General features: G+C 39.2%; 1 protein-coding gene across 1 annotated transcript; it reads left to right on the top strand.

The window, feature by feature from the left end:
* Window positions 1-3,449: 3,449 nt before the first annotated feature.
* LOC139710160 (solute carrier organic anion transporter family member 5A1-like) lies at window positions 3,450-20,153 on the top strand. The gene is made up of 10 exons (XM_071622093.1): window positions 3,450-3,555; window positions 10,225-11,024; window positions 11,547-11,678; window positions 12,821-13,054; window positions 14,321-14,488; window positions 15,432-15,636; window positions 16,768-16,927; window positions 17,394-17,563; window positions 18,940-19,004; window positions 19,519-20,153. The coding sequence occupies exons 2-10, from the start codon at window positions 10,307-10,309 to the stop codon at window positions 19,863-19,865; spliced, it is 2,199 nt and encodes a 732-aa protein (XP_071478194.1). The 5' UTR covers window positions 3,450-3,555; window positions 10,225-10,306; the 3' UTR covers window positions 19,866-20,153.
* The last annotated feature ends 1,593 nt before the right edge of the window (window positions 20,154-21,746 follow it).

Here is a 21,746-nt window from a genome sequence, read left to right as displayed (position 1 = left end):
TATAAATGACATATTCTCTCAATTTCCGTAGGATATTGCTGATAATGTTTGATGTTGTTTGATGTGAATAATGATATTCTGTATTGGTTGAGGGTTAACATTTATATTAAAAAAAAAATAATTTGTTTTATCAAAATTTGGTGAGAGTCTGTTACGTGTGAAACATATTGGAACTTTAATTAGATCATAGTTAAGTACTGTGGTCATGCATGCAGTGTATACAGTGTGTAAGTTTCATGATCATGATCAAAAAAATGCTCGTATCATCTACAAACAGACTACAATTAAGCAACAGAGATGAATTATATAGCATACTATAGACACTGATAGATATTTACACAAATGTACAATGAATAAAGATCCAAAATTGGTCTTGCGGGACATATATAATAGCAGAGAATGTCTTATTAAGTTAATTCAGTTGACTGATTGAATACATGTAACCTTCTCTTTTGTAGATAGTCTTAAAACCAGTGTACCGATTGGTCTCAGCTATTGTATTCTGTTTTTGTAGCATATAGAATATCATGATCTATATCATCAAATGATCACTCTGATCCAAAGAATGCCAATGGAACTTTCCTGTTTTGAGAGATTCAACAATTGTATCATAATCATTGAATGATAGCAAAATCTTATGAATCAGTCTGATTTGAAACTATACATGCTTTCAGTTCCCTGTAAAGGGGAAGTCCAGTCAAAATATAAGTTAATCTGATAAGAAAGAATAAGATATTACGAGTTCAACGGTATAATTTTGATCGAAATCGGACGAAAAATAAGGAAGTTACGACATTTTGAAGTTTCGTTGATTTTTCGGCAAACAGTTCTTGAACGGTCAATGTAGATATGCAAATGGTAAAGTAAGCATTTCATCCCCTCACAACTTGCCATATAGTTTATACATAAAATTTTGAAATGTCATGTTTTTCATTTAAACACAATATGAACGAGGCTCATATCCTCGTATATCTAACTGATCACTATTCTGAAGTTATTCAACCAGGAATAACATTATATTTCAGACTTCAGTGGCAGAAACATTGAGTTTTCGACATTTTTTTTTTGTACACGATCAATGGAAAATTGTGAGGTTATGACATGGATAGGTTAGCTCACTCATTTGCATACTCATATACTGTGCAAGAACTGTTTTGCAGAAATTAGCAAAACTTCAAAGTGTCACAACTTCTTGATCATTTTTTTCATCCGATTTTAGTCAAATTTTACCGTTGAACTCGTAAGATTTTACTCTTCTTTTTGTCAGACTTACTATATAATGTGGACTGGATTTCCCCTTTAATTAGCTCTGATTTTCGTCGTACAGTCAACCATTGTGCTGTACTTAAAAAATTGTAATGTTCTCATGATATTATGTTACATTTTGTTGTAGAAAAAGATAATTGAATTATAAAAGATTATTAACTCGAGTGTCCTTTTACAAAGCTGTTCTAATTTAAAGGTTAGGGATTGGTTATGTATTATACCGATTAAAGGAACCTTCTCTCCCCCTCCCCCTCTCTGTTTCCCACTACTCATTTTCTTTGCTCCTCGTGTCTGTATTTTACAATGATTTTGTTTTTCAATCTGTGCCTGTTTTTGTGTGTGCATGTGCCTGTACCTTACACTGCGCTTGTCTCATAATCGTCTCTATGCTAATGTAGAGTCTATGCTATATAAAAAAATCTTCATAGTCAACAATTTGTGTATGCTGATTACTGATCTGAATCAATGTATCATTCAACAAGAGTTGATAAAAGTATCAACATCCACTGAAAAAAAAAATCACGTACATATGCAGATTTATGATAATATATGATGTACGTACATAATTATATATTCATATGTTTAGATATGATATAGAGTATGTATATATATATATATATATATATATATATATATAAGCCTATATAGTTATATGCACAAAACATATTATGTTATGCATACACACAGCCCCTCCCTCTCACGCACACACATGTCATATACACGCATACATATACAGTATATACATTATATGGATAAGATATGGATGTATATAAGAAGGTAGGATTACATGTATTTTGTTCAATAATATTATGGATACTGTTCTAGTTATATGAGCCACTTTATCTAACAGTTCACTGAGGAAATTCATACCTATGATTTCGTAACTTTATTCTGTGTCTCTCTTTATTTCTTTATTTTTATTTCATTATTCTTTGCAAAATCAAATCAAATCAAATCAAGTCAAGATCAATGGAGAATGGTATTACATTACTCCTACCAAAGACATAAAAAAGATTTATTTTGTTATATCTTATGTGTATATATAATTTTTGAAACAAAGCTTTTCCAAACAAAGGGGTAAAATCAGAATGTGGTCTTCGATTTCGTATGATTCTCACTGCACGCTTCTCAAGAATTAAAGTTTAAAATTTGATACATATTTATAGATGTCCCATATAATATTGCAGTAAGTCATGACAAGACCCAAACAAGAATATCTGAGGTTAATTGCTTGTGTTAAAGGGATGGTATAGTATTGGTTGAGGTGGGCGAGGATTGGGCTTTTAACTTTTTATGAGATACATGTGCCAAGAGACTACTTATGAAATAATACAGAGCATAAAATAATTAAAATTTATGTGATGAAAATCGGCTTTGGAATGGCTGAGACATCAAAAAAAAAAAAAAAAGGAAAACAAAGCCATCGTAATAAAATGTGGGTCCCACCTTTTATTCGGATCGCTATGTTTTGGGTATCTCGGCCGTTTTAGAACCACTTTACATCAAATAAACTTTGAATTCCTCTTAGAATTACAGGCTCTTTCATATTTCATAAGAGGTTTAATGTAACTATCTCACCAAAAACTTATATACGATCCCTAAAGCCTATATGTACAACATTTTTAGCGCCTCGCTTATTTTCACAAATATAGGCTATTGCAATAAAACGAACATGTCATTCAAGTTTAAGTGAAAACTGGGGAAAGTAGTTTCGCAAAACGAATATAGATCCTGAGGGAAAAAAAAAAACAAGGAGCTTCAAACCTTAAGCTCCTTGGGTAAAAATATCACACCCCGACAAACCTGCGACAGCTTGTTGCAAATGAATTTATTCCCAAGTAACAACGGAAGGGAGATTTACACACATAACAATATTATATGTTTCTTTTCGTTTACATGACACCTGCCCTAAGATCGGACCCGAATAAAATTGGTCATCTTTGCTTATACCCTGTGTAAGGAAATTTTCTGGCCTTTTGTTCCGGTGAACGTTGGCTTGTGCTCTTTTTTTTATACCAGCCACTTGCTTGAAAGAGCGTTGACTACATGCTCGAACGATATACACACACACACGAAGATACGTACCTACGGAGACAGTTCCCCGATGGCGTACACGTTATCCGTCTACTCCACACGCAAACACACACACACTACAATCGCACCAGAGGATTGTTTTTTCGCTACTTCACCGTATCGCATATAGCATTGTACTCCATCGAAGAGGAGAATACCTTTTGCTATACCAACGCCAGAGCTTTCTGATAAGATTGAAGACTATCTACCTCCAAGGTAAGACCCGTAGAATTGAAGTATCTTTCACAGTGTGTACGACATACATGATTGTATTTATCTCATGACATGCATTGTTTCGTCACAACAACAGGCAGGTATATAGTGCCAAAGAAAAGGTTCCCTCTGACCGGAGGTATACCAATAGTCTAGATGGAAACTGTGTGGTAGTGTAGCAAGAAGAGCTGAGAGAGAGCTGTGCGTTGTGCTTGACGTACTCTAGCTCTGGCTGCTGTTCGTAAATAATTACTGCAGATTTTTTCACAGCATCGCGACGGGCAAATATTATGTATAAACCATGCGAAAAAATCGATGTTGTCCTGGCGGCATCATTTCATGCCGTACATTTACACTAATTGCAAATATATGGTTTATCTAGGATGACCCGCTGCGCTGTGGTTACAATGTAGGACTTTAAAATGGACTATAGTTGGATACAAATTTACAGCACAGGGACTATAGCTGGGAAGGCAAAGGAAACGTCTGCTCGCAGGCATTCGTATGCCTTACTTCCTGTATTAAGATTACAGGAGGTACGATGTACGAGCTCTTATGTTCGTGTTTTGTCACACTACAATAGATTATATTCTGATAAGGTAAGATTATATCTCGAGCTTTTGACACATTGTTGCAGGTACCAGCTATAATTCCGTCTCGGCCCGGGGTTTAAATGCTTTTACATCCCTAGACATAACAGCACCATTCACCAATCCCATGCATTGCTTGATGTTCAAAACGTACGTTCCAGATACCCTTACCAGATGATAAAAGCATAAAAGTATAACGAATGGTAGACAGAAAAAAAATCCGTCTGTCCGGAGAATTTTTTTTTTCTTAAATCATTTCTTGACATTTAGTGCTCTCCTTAGAGGGAATTCCGTGAAGCCTGAACCCAGAAGTAGTATCCGCTGAACACATCCCCGACGACAAGATACCGACCGATCTTTCGGTCAAAACAGATGGGCACTTGATTATCAAAGTTTGAAGCTTACGTTCAAATTCTCTAATCCGAATTGCCATGATGCGAGTGAGAAATTAATTTTGCAATGTTGTCAACCATACGAGGGCAAACAAGAGGTTAAGTTCCTTTGGTCTTATCGTCCTTTGGTCAGTATGTTGAAAACAGAGGGAGAGGGATATATATATATAAAGTTTAAACACACAAACATGATTATAGTCGGTGAGTGTAGAGTACGACATTTTACACTTAAATAGTTTCAAGAAGTCTTTATACTATGTAATTACAGCGTTTGTAATGGCTGTTCTCACAAGTGGATTAAATTTGTTTATCAGGGTTATCAGGTATAGTTAAGACAGAGTAGTCCCATTTAGAGCCGTAAACGTCTGCATGGAAAGGAAACCCTGCGTCAAACATGGGGTGGATGAGATGGGTGATATCATTTTATGTTATAAACTGAGAAGAAATAATATCACCCATTGATCACCACTTTATCTAAGAATGAATGCTCACGTTCACATGTACTAATGTTCACTGTCATGTAGGCCTACTATTTCACAATGTCATTTCAAAAGCTGGATCATATTGATTACTCATCAGTTAGAACGTTTATGTAATTTTAATTACAAAGTATTTGGGGGTATGGGTACCGGTCGAATCGGGATTATCATGTTCATTGAAATGATTGTTTTTCGTTTCAAAGAACCAATTGTTCGCTCGTTTTTTGTTTTTTCATTCATTACTCAACAAAGCTACAGGGTACGCAGCGTTGAGTTATTTCTTACGATGAAAATAAATGTGAATACAATCTCTTTTTTGTGTGTGTTTCGTTTCCTCTTTTTTTTTGTAAATCTGCTGTCGTGGAAATAAAGGGAATGCTTTATTGGAGCGCGCAGTATAGAACAGCAGGTAAACGCACGAAAGATTTTATTGATAATCATATGGGTGAATTACATTTTGCTTTACCTCAACGCTCCAATTTTGGAGTCCTAACAGGTTGCTGTGATGTGCATTTTCTTCTGTCATCCTTTGTTATTGTAACCCATGATCGTTCTGCCGTAGGGAAAGCTACGACTCATTAATCCGTTTCAACGTATAGAAGTAGTATGATGTACGTTCGATTGTTGGTTGTTCAACTAATCCATTATGCGCACTTTCACTCTATAATTTCTAGTTGGCTCGAATGTAGGGAAGAGGGTAGAATCATTCGTAAACAAAACGGTGGGAATCACCTCTGAATTGGATGTAATATAGGAGTGCCAAGTGCCGTTAATGTGCTTTCAAAACGGAGAAGCAGTCGCTACCACGTATTACTGTATGCAGATGAGATGACGTGTAGTGTCGTCATCTAGCGAGTCTTCCACTGTTCATTCAATTATCGTGAAAAAAAAACCCACACAACAATCAAAAAGTAATTCATTTAAACAGCAGTATAGTTTTCATTGTGCCATAATAACCAAATAATTAAAATTGGGCGGGGGAGTTATGTCCTATAGGAAATGGATTACAACATGGTTTTGATATTACTTTTGTTCACAAACGAATGGACTAGTTGCGAATAGGTTGCAATCACAACTATTTGGTGAAAACATTGTCAATGACTTTCTTGATTCATGTCCGAATTTGTTAGAATTTATGCCGTTCAGTTTGTCTGATTTTAGGCTAACTCTTTATGATGTAATTCAACTTGAACATGGGGGTGAATCCCCCCGCCCCATCCTACTCTTTTGACGTTATTAAAGTCATGTTTGACTTCCCCTTTCGTTCTTTCAAAAGTGACCCCAAAGCACACTATATCTCTCTCTTTGCAGTCGCACTAGTCAGCACTTGGTAGTAAATAAGTGTTATAGTGAAATAAATGATAACTCTACTCCCAGTTTGGATTTCTCTGAATAATATCATATGCTTCTAACCATTCTTTCCGGTTTTCCTTTCGATGCTTTTACCAAGTGTTGATATCGCGAAAAATATTCGAGAACGTCGACATCATGTGGTGAAAAAGTTCGAGTTGCTAATCATGCATTCTTTTCGTCTTTGTGTTGTGTGTGTGTGTTGTTGTTGTTTTTTTTTCTTTTTACATATAATCAACGACTGTTTTGGAGTCGTGTTGTAATCGCGTTTCCTTCCTCGTCTTTCAAGGATTGGGCTTCTTTGGTATTTTTATTTCTGATCATTTCCTGTAAATGTTACTTATTTCACTGCAATAACCGAGTGCTCTTAACATTCAATCTCCTAGAGTATAATATACTGGACGTGTGAACCCTCATGCAGATAAATGCAGTTATACAAAATCAAACTGAGAAGCTACTGTAAAGAAGAGTGTGTTGTCGTATGAAGTAATCAAATCTCATGTCTCCCAATCTGCATTTTTTTGTATTAGTGATCTGTTTACAGTCGATGGCGATTGGTCTCGGACCTTTACACACAGGTTCCCAGTGGAGAATGGCACCAGGCAGGCCTTCTGTTCAAATGCGTTCACACTGGGTCGTTATTCTACCTCCATAGTGCAGTGGAAAACTGTTGAATCTCCTGTATTCCCACGAAAAATAGAATTGGTATCCCCAGCTCTGCTGTTACGTATGCAATTATATCGGTTATTCCTTCTCGTTCTGTCTTTGTGCGCAGGATGTGGATTACAAATCGAACTTTGGACCGTGGTGTAGAGCGATATTGATACTCTGTGATATTCAGACTACAAGAGAGTTGTGATAAGATGCTGCAGGGTACATAAAAAAGGGGAAGAACAGAACCCACGGTGGCTTTTGCAACAGAGATTCTATTATGCACAACAACGTCCATTGTGAAGGGATTTTAGCACGTTTACCGACGCTGCTCTTAGCTGTGAGGTTTGCTTGTGCCCCTAATAATGTGCATGGCCAGTAAAGCGTTATTCGTATGCTTCACAATCTCGACACAATGTCATATAATTCATAACAAGATATACGGCAAGGAACATGGTGCCCTTATTTGACATAACTGTAGGTCTACGCTGGGACCATACTTATTTCGCGATGCGATATCCTTAATTCCCAGTCCTTTTATCATAGTAGTAGTAGTAGTTGTTGTTGTTGTTGTTGATCCTAATGTCTTACTAGTATTATCTTTAGACCAGGAGGCAGTTCAGTCTAGATGGTGCCCTAATTTTCCTGATCGTTATCACTCCATGATTAATAACAACGTGAAGGTGTCGAAAGGTTAAGCACACTATAATGCACTATGAACGCAGGCTGATCTTCGCCCTTCGACACTCCCGTGCTCGCCCATCCGTACTTCGCCCCCTTTTCTTCGCCGTCCGTCCATGGAATCCCTTGATATTGAGGGACACAGTTCTATTGTTTACGCCTAGACGTTCTCGTTGCCCATTGTTTGCCTCTGAAAGAGATTACGTATGATATAAAAAAGGGTGATCTTCTCATCACCTTTCTCGCTGTAAGAGTCGTTTACTCGCCCAATGTTGATCACGTGTATAAGCTCATTGGATCAGCTGTTGACAGTGTCTTGCGTACGCTGCTGAAAGCTTCGCGTCATCTACCAACGAAACCTTGGATATTATTCGTATTCTTTGCGCGACCTTGTTGTTTTACTTTGAACGGATTATTGAGTGTCACCAAAGGGGGAAATAAAAACCTCGCCTGGAGTTAACTACTTGGTAATGTTGATTGTGCTACGTTATTACCGATTTCTTTAACAAAATAATGCTCGATGAAGACAGACAACGTGCATTATGTGAAATGTCAAATTACGTTGTGTTATCATGCATTGCAGATAAACAGGTGCAGAAGTCGCTGTAGCATGACTTTTTACGTCTATAGGGAAGTACACTGTGATAATTTGCATAGCAATTTTATTTTCAGTACGAATTCGGAGATCAAAATGCAGGTTTGCCAAGAGTATATGAATACAATGGCCCTTGTTGACAGAGCATGCCAGGTCAGGCTACATTGTTTGTAGCTGTATCAGCCGCAGCCGCACGGGTTTGGCACAGTAGTGGGTTGCTGGATCAAAGTCCATTGCTTTCAATACTGAAGATTCTCTGGCTTTCCAGGTGTGTAAAGACGTCGTCCAGAAGTTCAAGTTTGTGATAGGTCTTACTCTCTATTATCAATGTATATGTAGTTTGTACATGTAGGCCTACAGCCCGCCCAGGGCCTTGTATAGCACTTCCTTGGAAGATTTGCGATTTGTCTCCTGTTATACATGTATGCACCAATAATTCGTCGGCAAACGAGACATTCCAAACCTTTACTCATACTTTTGATATTTCGAACATATCATTTTGAATTCAATTCGTAAACAAGGACAATTTCAAAACAAACTGACAAGAAGTGACTTATCGGAATGTTGACGAGTTTCACTTGTCTATACTCAGCCAAATGCAATCATTAAGTTACCTCAAAAGCCAAGAAGAAATAGATATGTTAGGCCTACCTGCATTATTTTGTTGTACCCTCTGAAATATCACAACCAAAAGTTCCATCTATCAAGAGCATTGCCACAATGCAAAAGCTTTCATGGAGTGCTAGCTTTGATAAGAAATACATGTAGATTCCTGAACTTCTCAACATGCAAATCCATCAAATAAACATACATTTTTTTAACGCACAGTGTGTGTGACATACACTGTATACACACAAATTACATGTACGCACATCTTAAAAGAAACCCCTACATCACCTGTAACCACATCCTGTGTAAACGCTCTAACGTCTACTCAGATTATTGTTGGGTTGTTTGTTGAGCTACTGTAATATGTGTGAACAATTTTGATATAATCGAATGATATAACGTGGGTTCACTGCGAACACCATGAAACAGCATGCATGGCATCTAGGATGCACGGGATTCCACAATTCAATCATGTGTTCAGTGAGTAAAAAAGGGGTGACAATCTCTAGCATTTCATGTACTGTATGTTACTTCCTCGTCATATTCTTTGTTTATTATTATTATTTTTTTTTTTGGGGGGGGGGTAGTTGTTTGTTTGCCCACGTCTAACTAATTCTAAAAAGTAAACAGTCCGTTGCATCAGTCAACAGCGTTAGAGTTTCATATCATTACGGGTGAAGTGCCCTGTGTATGAAATTTTACGGGTCACGTACGCAGCATATTGCCGTTACGACAAAAAGTAGACTGGAAACCTTTGTTGCTCTTTCCACCGTGGTGTTGCAGTACGATTGTGGCCTTTTGTGGCGACCGGAGCATTCAGCTGAGAAATGATCACCATTCTTTCTCGGGCTCCGAAACCTAGACATTACCTGAGCACTCACCAATGACCACTATACAAATAGAATTTCATACTCGACAACCCCAGCAGAGTTATTTTTCTGGTTTCTTCTTTGCCCCGAGAAGAGCATTCCTAATGCTGACACCAGACACAAACAGTCACTTTTTTGACGCGTTGCACAACATGAGGAATGACATGGATGAAACATGGATAAATTAACAACCTTAAAGTCCAAATTATTGTGTTATTTGACGGTTTTAGATGAAAATATAGATTAAAAGGTAAGTACTATCTTCTTTTTCTTTTTCTTTTTTCCTGAGAGCGTTAATGTTAAGTCGTCGTCTCTGATCACGACACACTTTAGTGCGCTGATTACAGAGAATGCAGAGGTATCTCAGTCGGTTGCTGTCCTTTCAAGTAAAATACATAAGTATTACGTCATCGTTTCCATGGTTATTCATGATTGCGTTCATGCCTTCAATTTCAGATGACGCCATCACGTTCCAGAGAGAGAGAACCAATACCGACGGCTTGACAGCCCCATCCCCACAGGGTCGACTTCTCGTGATATGTCCTACTTTAAACTCGACTTTACAGTCATGGAATCCGACCCCGATCTCAGTTCAACGAACGAACTCAGTGATGAGGACGAAGTGGACACCCTTCTCGACAGATTGCCCCCTCAGCCCGTCGACCGGACCCACCAGGCTCGGAAGGGTAGTCGTGTCATCAAACCGAAGGAGCGGAAACACATCCTCCTCCTACTCGTCACGGCCTTGGTCTTCTCCACACAGTTTGCCTGCCGAGGCTATTTGAATGGCGTTCTGTCCACGATCCAGCACAGTCTGGACATATCGCAAGTGGAGGCTTGGCTAATCGACATCGCTTTCGACTTCGGTGTCGTTCTCGGCGTCACCTTGCTGCTCGTGTGTCGGAGGTGTGTCAACCGACCTCGATGCGTCGCTGGAGGCTCGTTCCTCGTCGGAGTCGGCCTCTTCGCTTCCTCCATTCCATACTTCTCTCTCCATCCGCCATCAGCCTGGCTGTCGTCGCCCGTGGCGTCCAACTCACCGCAGTACGAGATCTGCGTTCAGGGGAGGGTCCCCGACGACGGCGGCGAGGATGGATCAGAAGACGAGCTGGAGAAGTACATAAATAGTCTCAGCGGCAAGGAAGTGGCCGTGATTTGTGGCATGTTTGTAGCGGGGCTTGGTGCAGCGCCCCAGTGGGTCTGCGGCCTTACCTATCTTTGGGATCGCACACAAAAACACCCGATTGTCATCGTTGGTAAGTGAAGGGTTAAATATTTTCCTTCCAATCTTATTTCCCTTGATGGTGTGAACCACACTCACCATGTTTATTTTGATGCCTAATCTTCACTCATTTGTTCTTCCTATCTTCCTTCACCTTTGTGTTTTTTTAAAAAAGGGAAAAATGTCTAAGCCGCTTTGAATGTCAACGACATGATACATGTACATGACAATAATGTCATTATGTCATCAATATTCGGGCGATAAATATTGTTTTATTTATTCGTTCACCATCGGAAGATTTCATCAAGTTTAGAAATATATTCAAAGTTCTTTACTTGTAGATCAGAATTTGATAGTACATTTCGTTAAAGAGTATCACCTCTCGTTTGGGCATAGCTGCATTGTGTGTTTTTCTTAAATAAATTTGTAGTCCTTTTGGAAAAGAGCCGAGTGCAGTTAACAGTCAGTGAACACCGGTTACGTATATTTTGATTGACGACGCAATTGTTTGATTATAGTAAGAAGCTTTATGCGTTATTCTTGATTCTTTTGTAAGCCTTCTATTTGTCGGCGTCCGTCCTCGGTCAGTGGACGGGGGAAATCCTTTCCTTCATCATCGAAAGCAAGACAGAGCCACATAATTCTTACGGTGCTGTGTCCAGATGGTGGCTGGGATTTCTCCTCATAGGTGAGTCTGCGAAAAGTTCGCGGTCACGGTGACGGTTAATTGGTGTATTGCATCAAAGTTGTATCTTGTCTTCCTCCAAAACAGGATGTATATTTATATGATATGATAGTTGGAAATTGTCAATCTGTCTCGTGATAACTATAATTGTGACAACTTTTCGAATTTATCAATGACAGCTTCTTGCTGCTTAAATTAGGTCAACACTTTTGCTGTTTATGACTACGAAAATCATCTTCCGGTCTTGTAATATTATGGTCAGTACAGCAAACATCTTTCATAAGAGCCACTCATGCTACGTTTACACCATGTTCCCGGCGGTCACGGCAGCAGCAACGTTTGCCGCCGGCAACATGGTGTAAACGTAGCATTACAAGGCACTTCGTAATTATGTTTGTTCCATATGAAACACAGAAAAAAAATTTCACCTGAAGAGTGATGGATCACAAAAGAAGTTAACCTCACTCTAGTTGATATGATATTATCTTCAGTGATTAAAGCCGCTAAATAAAGAAGAATTATACGAAATTACGGAGGATTATTAATCATAACTTCAAGATTATTCCTTGTTATGTGACGAGTGATGTATCACTGGAAAGATTTAATTTTGCTCCCTTTGATGATTGACTTACTTAAAAATGTGATGGCGCATAACCCGTCTTCGATAAAACTACTCACTTGCAGTTAGTCATTGTCCAATTCCATTTATTAGAAGACAATATGTCATATCACCAAATATAGCCAGTATTACGGTCTCATAATCTTAATTAATTCATGATGTCCAAACTTTTGCCTACAAATATTATCACCAATTCTTCGCAATATCAGTAGTTTTGACGGTAACATCAGCATTTCTTGTATTCTGCTCAGCAAGGATAAACGTCAGGTGTGAGTTTCTTTAATTTGCCTCCCTCTACGAATTGAATTTGTTAAGATAGCATGGCTCCGACATGTTTGTTAATTTACAGATCAGCAGTTGCAATCTTAAATTTTATTTGTCGATCGAGACAAATTGAAGAAACTCACACCTGAACCATCACCCCTCTGAATGATATCTTGCTTTCAAGAATAAACGTCGTCATCAAACAGCTTCTTTTTTTTCTCTCTCTCTCTCTCTTTCTCTCTCTCTCTCATTAAATGAATAGGACTGATCGAGTTCGTCACGGCATTGCTGCTCGTCATGTACAACGACGTTCCGGAGGGCGGCAAACCCGTCGAGCAAAACGCCCAGCGTGACCGTCTGGCTAGCGAATCTTCCACGCTCGGAAACAACGAGCAGACGTCCGCCATTGGCTCACCGCTGGGGGCGCCAGATCAAAACGACAGTTTCTACTACATGCGTCTGGACGACGTTGGGAATATGCCGACAACTCGACAAGGTAAAGAAAAGCAATGTAAAAGTTTCGGTTCCATGACATTTCTGCAACAATTTCTTCCATGAAAATCTGCACGCTAAGCCCAACATAAATTCCACACGCAGACATATCACTATTAAACTGTAATCCTAATCACCACATAAAGCAACACCGAAATCACTATCACAACTCTATAACCCTGACCCTAAGTTCTTGGAGAAAATAAGACCGGAGCAGCTATTGTCGCAGGCCTGGAGCTAATGTCATGTCGCCGGTGTTCTTCCCATGTGTGTAATTAATGTTAGTAGCTGCCCTGATTGCTCACTACACCGAAAACATACTCTGTTTCAGTTGGACTGCAGTAATGTGAACGGCCTTAGAGAGGACATCTCTCTTTTCTTTTGTCTGTCTTTGTTCGTCTATTTCTTCTGTTTTTCTTTCTATCTATCTGTCCACTAGATATCGCTTTCGCCCTCTCTTTCGCTTGAAAGGACACGCGGCTGCAACAAGGTGAATATACACCACGATGCGCGGCGACAAGTATTCGCATACTCATGGTTTCTTTTTAAAGAAAAAAAAAAAGCGGCGCAGGCCCTCGTTGGATGCGATCCTTGTTCTCATATTCATCATTTCATAAGGGGACTGATATATCGTACTGAAAATTGAGTTGAGCTGCCGTCTAGAATCTGGGGCATTCTTTGTGAGTTTCTCTAAGGAAGTTAGCGGAGCATTGACTCAATATGCTCAAGCGACACAAATACATCGCGTTGTTTATTCATGACTGAGCAAACTATTTTAAGATAGATAATATTAATATTGCAATGTCCATTGTAATATATCAATCCTGAAGAGATTGTAATTATTTAGTTACATATCTTCTAGCGTATGGCACAATGTTCCTGATTGATACCGTTTGCTGACTATTCTTATATAGTCACCTGGGGCGAACCACGGGGGGTCGGCATCACTCGCCCGTTTTCTTGTATGGGTGGGTAGGGGGACCAATTCAGCGGGTTGGCACCCTGCTCTATATATGAAAATATTGTACTACAATATTCCGTCTCATGAAATTATTTTTCACGACTTTGCCAAGCATACTATTCATCCATCTAAACGGAAATAAACGTAAACACGTAATTACTTATACTTTAAATTACTGATCTTTTTACGTTGTCCTCATGCAAGTAATGTTTGTATCTGAGTGCAATCACAAGTCATAATTGAACATGCCTTTCAAATGTTTGTAAAACCCATGTTATTATTATTGCATTTTTTTGTCTTCTTATGCAGTTCAACTCACTGAAACGTGTTGTACCGTGTACAGACAGAGTAATCTAGTTTTGCTCTGTCTGGCGGTCAGCTTTGAGGCGGCCATTCTCGTCGGTGTCTTAATCTTCCAGCCCAGATTCTACGGCATCATGTCCGGAGTCGGCATTTTCCATGCCAATTTTTACTTCTGTAAGTTACGCCGGCGTCTATGGTAGAATTCATTCCTTTTTTTTTATTAGGCTATGAGGATATTAATGTATTTATTCAAAGGGTTGGAGACCTGCTTTATCTGAGAATTTGGCCGTTTTGAATAAAGAGCTTGTATGTATAACATCCGAAATATCTGTCTGAGAATGTATTTACCCCGCCCTCTCCATGACTATTTTGACGCAAGAGAATACAGAAAAAACCTTAGAAACGGTGGAAGTTCCGGTTTATTTTTTAATTCGGGTGACAATAGTTGAACACTTTTACAGTATGACATTACAAAACAAACAAACAAACAAACATGCGTTCACCATTGCATCTGTCGTCCACAATTAATTATCATACATTGTATATGGTAATGATTGTCAACGATGACCTGTCTGTAAGGTACACACTACGAAAAATAGGATCAACTTTAGTAAAATTACATTAATTTGTGTTCAGTGATTACAATAAGGTATTTCTGTAAATCAATCATTCCCCATTCTGACTCACGAATTTGTCATGTAAGTGCAGTTAATGCCATTTTATTATTTATTTTTTTCGGGATACTAGGTGGTCACCCAAGATGCAAATTACAATGTTTTGAAGAAAGAATGAGATATTTAGTGACGATTTTGCCGAGTGACCAAGTAAAAATAAATCTATCTCATCTCAATCTATTTCTATCTCAGGGACAAAAATAATGAGATAAGTAGGTAGACATACGCTATTTATATAGATGGATATTTATATAAGGGTGGCGGGAGAGAAAATCTGACAATTACGAGAAACCTTGCGAATTCGTAACATTTGTTTTGTTTTTGTTTTTTAATCTGTGATCGAACGTTTCCTGCTGTTTGTAGAAATGTGCGAGTTCCCAATATGAAATTAATGCTCTTACTTTAAATATGCAAGTACACACTTGTTTCTCTCCCATCAATAGCTTCGGCGGTCTTCATTGGTCTGCTGGTCGGTATCGTGATCGGTCTTGCGATACTGCTCCTCATGAAACCATCTGTCACTCACATGTGGCGGATGACATGGATCGTGTGTATTGTTACCATGGGGATAATGTGGGTGCTGTTCCTCTACTCGTGCGATGAGGCGCCAGTGAATGCCTACACCGAAAGCCCGGGAACACAGACAGGGTGAGAACACGCCCTAATACGGCATGCAGATGCAGTTGAACGCAGTCGTCTGCCATGGTATTCCAGATTTAGCCTAAATACACTTTGGATTTCCGTAGACTAGCCAGATATTATTTCACATACTACGCCTATCCGTAGCGCTTCTTTCACAACTTCTGTCACAACTTGAGAAGTGAGGAAGTTTGTCAAGTTAAGTGGTAAAAGAGTGCCACCATGAACATCAACATGGAGTTGTATTCTACCAGTTATAGTCTTCGTATGACAAGAGCATGGGTGACTGGATTTTCCCTGCAAGTGATAACATTGTCCCTCTTGAGAATAATAGATTCGTTGTTTTTAAATGTAGTTGATGTTGGCTTTTTTTCTTTCTTTCTTTCTTTTTTGCGCCTCCTCCCCGATTACTGTTGAAGGCACTTTTATCAAAAGGACGCTATTTAGTCCCTGGAGCATCAAAATACTGTTATAGGTGACACTGGTTAATGTAGAAATTACAGTATGTCCTTCAGCACGATTTGTGCGCGGACGATTTGTATTCACGTGATCTGCAAGGGTTTCCGTGTCGTGTATAAAGAAAAAAATAACTCGCCCGGTTTTCATCCTGTTCTTCTCAACAAGTCAAGACAGTATGATCGCTTGATATGTATGTATTTATGTATGTTGTATGCAGGTATGTATGTATGTGTGTGTGTATGCAGGTATGTATGTATAGGTGTATGTATATGTGTACTTTTTTATGTATTCATCAATTTACGTTTATTTGTTAACAGATATTCACGTATTTAATTATTCATTTATTTAATTTTTTTTTGTTCCCGGAATTCTTTTTGACGCACGTGAGACTACGGAATGCTGAACATTTCAATTCTATAATGCCAACTGTGTTGGTCTCCTGCCGGGGGTGGAATGATAATATATACGTAACACTGCATCGGCTCTTCTCACTGAAATTGGAAACGGGGACTTCTTGCAGGCAGCTACCAAAGTGGATCATTCGTGTTGTCAATGTGTTTGCAGAAAGTATCGTAATTTTTACACCCTGAAAACATTACATTTGACACTGATATTAAAAACTCATCAATTTGTAATGACCTCCCTCCCCTTTCGATTCTGTTTCTTTCTTTCACTAAAAAGAGCGGACGATCTTTCACGCTGGATTGATTTGAACCAGACTTGCTCCGAAACGTGCAGCTGTCCCAACAACATTTGGCACCCGGTCTGCGGCTCTGATCACGTGACTTACATCTCCCCTTGCCTGGCTGGGTGCAGGGAACTCACGGGCACGGGAAAGATCGTGAGTAGTAGTGTTTCCTCTTGGTGTTCATAACGGTTGTTATGGTGATATTGAAGATAGGTGATGCGTGGTGATGATGATGGTGATGGGTAATGATCATTATGGCAGTTGTAATGGTAGTGATATGGTGATTGTTATGATGACGCTGACGATGGTAATGCTAATAATCGTGATAATAATTGTTATAATCTAGGTACAACAGCAGTGGTAATAAAGGTTGTCATAGTAATGTTAATATTTTACTTATACATCTTTAATGTATTGTATCTAGTACTGGTAGTAGTTGTAATATTTTTCTCACTATTACAATCTTTTGTTGTTTTCATTAATATGATTTATTATCAATACACTGTATTATTATTATCATCATTTTTTAACTATAGTGATCAAGGTCATCATCATTATCGAGTGGGCCTACACTAATCTGAATGTTTACAAATATCTGTCGCTTTTATTGATGTCGCAGAATTTCACAAAGTGCCTTTGCATAGAGGACTCGGAAGGGAACCTGGGCAGCGCCACCAGCGACCCGTGTCCGGCAGACTGCAACCCGCTGTGGTCCCACATGATGGCACTCTTTGTAATCTTCCTGCTGACTGGCGTCAATTTCCCGGTCATTCTTCTCCTTGTCACAGGGTAGGTATAACGGTGTGGTATGGTATGGTATGGTATTTATTTTCCGTAATAAAAATATATACAAACAAATATGTATTACACTAAAAAAACAGACACTTCAATGGAGGCTTGACCTTACTCAGCACTGTTCTCGTTGAACAGCGCTGCTTTACAGAGGGCCCCTCCCATGAGAAATATAAACAAATCAGTCCTGGTTACATAAGAAGAAAGTACAAACATTCAGAGTTATGTCAGATGAGAATTATTATACAATTGGAAACTTCGATGATAAAATGTAATGTACACACAAAATTATAGGCACTTACGTATATTCAACAGAGAAAGATTGATTTATGTTTGCCGCATACACCGCCCGTATCGGAATATCCGCTGCTGCCGTGCTGTTACCGTATCTTCATGTTTGTTTGTTTTTGTTTGATGTGAGTTAGAGTTGCTCCTGTCGTTTTAGTGTTCCTTTTATTTTGGGGTGTGGTGGGGATAAGGGGAAGGAGTTATTATCATCATTATTTTTTTTTACCACTGTTATATCTTCTATTGTTAGTGATGTTATTGTTACTGGTGTTGTTGGTGTTTTTTTTTTTTGGTGGGATTTGGTTGTTGGTCATGGTTTTCTTTAGGCAGAGTTACAGGTATTTGGAAGGAAGTATCATTTCGCCTATCATATTCTTTTCCCCACTCCCATGGATTCCCGTGGGTAATCTTGACCTGAAAGAGTATTGAAAACTAGGTAGCAGTTGGTTTTGTTTACTCCTCTCTCCTACTCCCCACTCTCTCTAAATGTATATTGTGACTGTATGATAAGGGCGACTGTAGCGTAAGTGTGCTTACCATCCTTATTATGTAATGCGGCTCTGTCTCAATGGCCTGAATTCACGAAGGTGGTACGATTTTTGTCCATGGTTTATGGACATACACCGTAGTTTTGTATTAGGCGCCAAGTGTCGCATGGTCTATTTCGTTACGATATCAGTAATTTCGTATACGAAATGTTCGTAACGAAATGAACATTTCGTCGACGAAATGACTGATTTCGTAACGAAATAAACTATGCGACACTTGGCGCCCCATACAAAACTACGGTCTTTGACCATGGTTTAAACCATGGACAGAAAGATTGTACCGCTTTCGTGAATTCGGGCCAATAGGGCTGGGTCCAATCACTTGGGTCAAAGATTTTTTTTTTTTTTTTCAGGAGTCGGCCTACAGGATGTAAAAATTTGGCGAATTTAGATCGAAGCATAATGACCCTTATTCCTGATGTTCCTAATAATGTGAGTGATGTGGCAATGAATTGGTTAAGATTCCAGTCGGGTGTATTTGACTGGTGTTTTCCTCCGAATCATGCATTGTGTCCTGATTTGCTCTTTCCTTTCTAGAACCGTGCCCAAGGAAAAGAGAAGTCAGTCCCTAGGAATGCTTGTCATGTCATGGCACCTTATTGGTGAGATTTATTCATTTAATCTTTCCTCGTTGTATTACATTTTAAAAATATGTTTCATGTTCTTTGGGCGAAAAACAAACACACACAATGAAACAAAACGTAGATGAAGGTGGCATTTTCAGACTGATTTGTGAAGCTGTCCGTTAAAAACTCAAGGTGACTTGCGTTGTAATCGTATTTTATTTGCCGATAAGGTATTTATAAATCATTTGTTATCTTCTCTACTTAATCGCCTGTTGCTGTATAGCGTTTACACGAACAAGAAACTTTTTTTGGGGGGGGGGGGGTGGTGGCTGATAATTACTGTTCAAAATTCGATGAAGTTTATCATGATTTTCCGTCTTTCCCCGATGGCATTTTTTTTCAGGGTTTCTCCTGGAATCGTAGTGAAGTAGTTTGTCATATTTTGTTATCATTGCCAAGATCAATTATCTCTCTTTCTCTTTGATATGTGTGTATTTATATCCACGTAATTGATAACATTTTCTTCTTTTTTCCTCATGTGTCATGATAGGTGTTCTTCCAGCATTTGGTTTCTTTAACGCCATCCTGGGCCAAGCATGCTCCCTGTGGCAGTCACAGCACGAGTTTCCGGGTCAGCACTACCGAGACTGCCTCATGTACCACCCTGGCAAACATCACTTCTTCTTCGTCTCCCTCGTAGTCTTTCTCAAGGCCATCGCGCTGGCCTTCTACGCCATCTCTTACCGGGCCGCCGTCAAACAGCAGAAGGAGGAGGCCGACATCGCCAGCAGCAGGAACTGGATCGGGTACAACGGAGCTAGGGCCAGCGTCGAGTTAGGCCGAGTTGACCAGCGGGGGAACGCCTCGGTCTCCAGCAGGTCGCCGACCTTCTTGTGAAGGACCAAGCATCGCGGGCGAATCGTCAGTGGTCGAGATTCACATTCCATGCACTGGGGTAACTGTTTCGACTCAGGCAGCTCGGTCATGTCAGAGAACATGATTATGTAATCTAAAGACTTCGAGGTCACTTCTAACACGTGACATACTGAAGAAATATCCTGTGTGGGTTACTTCAACCATTCGAAGGATTGTCAGGAAGTGTCAAATGGGCATACTACATGTAGTAGGCCTAGACTGTCGTACCCTCAAATCGTGTTATTCATGTCTTCATGATTCAGTTTTTGTCATGTACGTCAGCCATGGAGTCATTTTTTTTTTATCGTGATGAGCGTTGAGCCCAGCCCTGGGACGAGATTACCATACCTGTGTGTGACGATGTTTTGGGACTTCAGAAATGACTTTGTCTTGAGGCACAGTGCCTTTGGAAAACCTCCCAGCACACAGCTTGTATGGCACCGCACAAATTGTACACAGACCGTAATCGGTAGATTCAGAAATTCGACAATCTCAAACGGCGCAGTTGACGTTAAATCTGTTTATGATGTACGTGATGATCGCTGTATAGGATTTGCTGTACCCGTTTTGCCACTGAATCGAGCCGTTACAAACTTCTGCCGTAGATGGCGTTTAACAAATTGAAGATTGATCAAGAGCTGGTCTCTTATGCTGTCCTACTCAACACACAAACAAACGAATGAATAATGAACAAAAAACACTTTGGCAAACAACAAACAATAGCCAACAATGAAGGCACAAAGAAAGGAAAGTGTAAAAACTAAACAAAATACGAGTAAACAGCTCGTCGGAAATGACGAAAATGATCATGTACGATTATAACACTGTCTGCACCTCACTGTTGCGATAACTGTGCTTAGGTTCTTCTATTATGCCTTACAGCCAACAAAATTAAGACGGCTGACTCGGTCTCTTGTTTTTTGTCGTTGTTCTTTGTAGGGATTGCGTCTTTCCTCTTAATGTATGATTCATGCCACTAATTCGTAGCCTTTTTCAAACGGTTCGTACAGTACATTGATCTTTCAGAGAACAATTTGTATAGTTGTGTGTTGAATCCGCAGATGTCGCAAGTGCGTTTTTTGTACTATTTCGTGTGAATTTCAGAAAAAATGAAGTCTTTCTTTGTATAGAGTGTTGCACTAAATTATTCGGACAATGGAATATGATGTCAAGAATCTCTGATAAAGGGCATGAATGTGATATTTTGTTTATAGACTGTAAATGTTAAGAAAGCTGAGATTCTACCCGGATGCCGCCTTTCCATTGAGATCTTGTCCCTTTTCTGTTTACTCAGTTTTATATACTTTCGGTGTTCTCTATTACCATGTTATTCTATGTAGATCAAAGTTGAGTTTTACTCATGAATGTAAACACCATGTCTTTTTTTAATGACTGCAGTCTATAACTATTGCTACAGTATATTCACGAACTTCATTCTCGTGTGGTACAAACATGACGAAAACATTAAGCATTATAGAACATAATGTATATGCATAAGGTATGACAGAAAGAAGAAAAAGTCCCCTGCCGTAACAGTATTTCTCTTTTGCATATCAACTCCTTTGATTCTACATAGATTTTTTAACAAGATCACGATTTTGCTGCTGCCAATCGAAAACTGCGGACTATTTTTTTTAAACGTACTGTCATACATCATTTTTCCTTTCCTGCTGTGCACATCAGCTATCGTGATTTTGTTGTGTCGTCTGTGTATTGGAGCATTGAAAGCTATGAAAGAGCGTATCTTTGCAGATGTACATGTAGCTGTGCACACCGTTCATTTTGTACGTGCGTAAAGCGCAACATTTTACAGTACTCTAATCTGATCTCACGAACTTTTCGCCTATGTTTTACCATTCAGCA

This window comes from Diadema antillarum, unplaced genomic scaffold (genome assembly GCF_040938485.1).
Source record: "Diadema antillarum isolate AM-2024a unplaced genomic scaffold, OU_Dant_1.0 seq00001506_RagTag, whole genome shotgun sequence".
NCBI classification, from domain to species: domain Eukaryota; kingdom Metazoa; phylum Echinodermata; class Echinoidea; order Diadematoida; family Diadematidae; genus Diadema; species Diadema antillarum.
Note: the sequence above shows the minus strand (reverse complement) of the source record. Positions and strands in the feature narration are given on the sequence as shown.

What these genes read in the sequence shown, in the direction of transcription:
- LOC139710160 (XM_071622093.1), top strand. Translation starts at nt 10,307, where the DNA reads ATGTCCTACTTTAAACTCGACTTTACAGTCATGGAATCCGACCCCGAT. An exon ending in ACACCCGATTGTCATCGTTG is followed by an intron (nt 11,025 to 11,546) that starts GTAAGTGAAGGG and finishes TTCTTTTGTAAG; the next exon opens with CCTTCTATTTGTCGGCGTCC. An exon ending in CCATGCCAATTTTTACTTCT is followed by an intron (nt 14,489 to 15,431) that starts GTAAGTTACGCC and finishes TCCCATCAATAG; the next exon opens with CTTCGGCGGTCTTCATTGGT.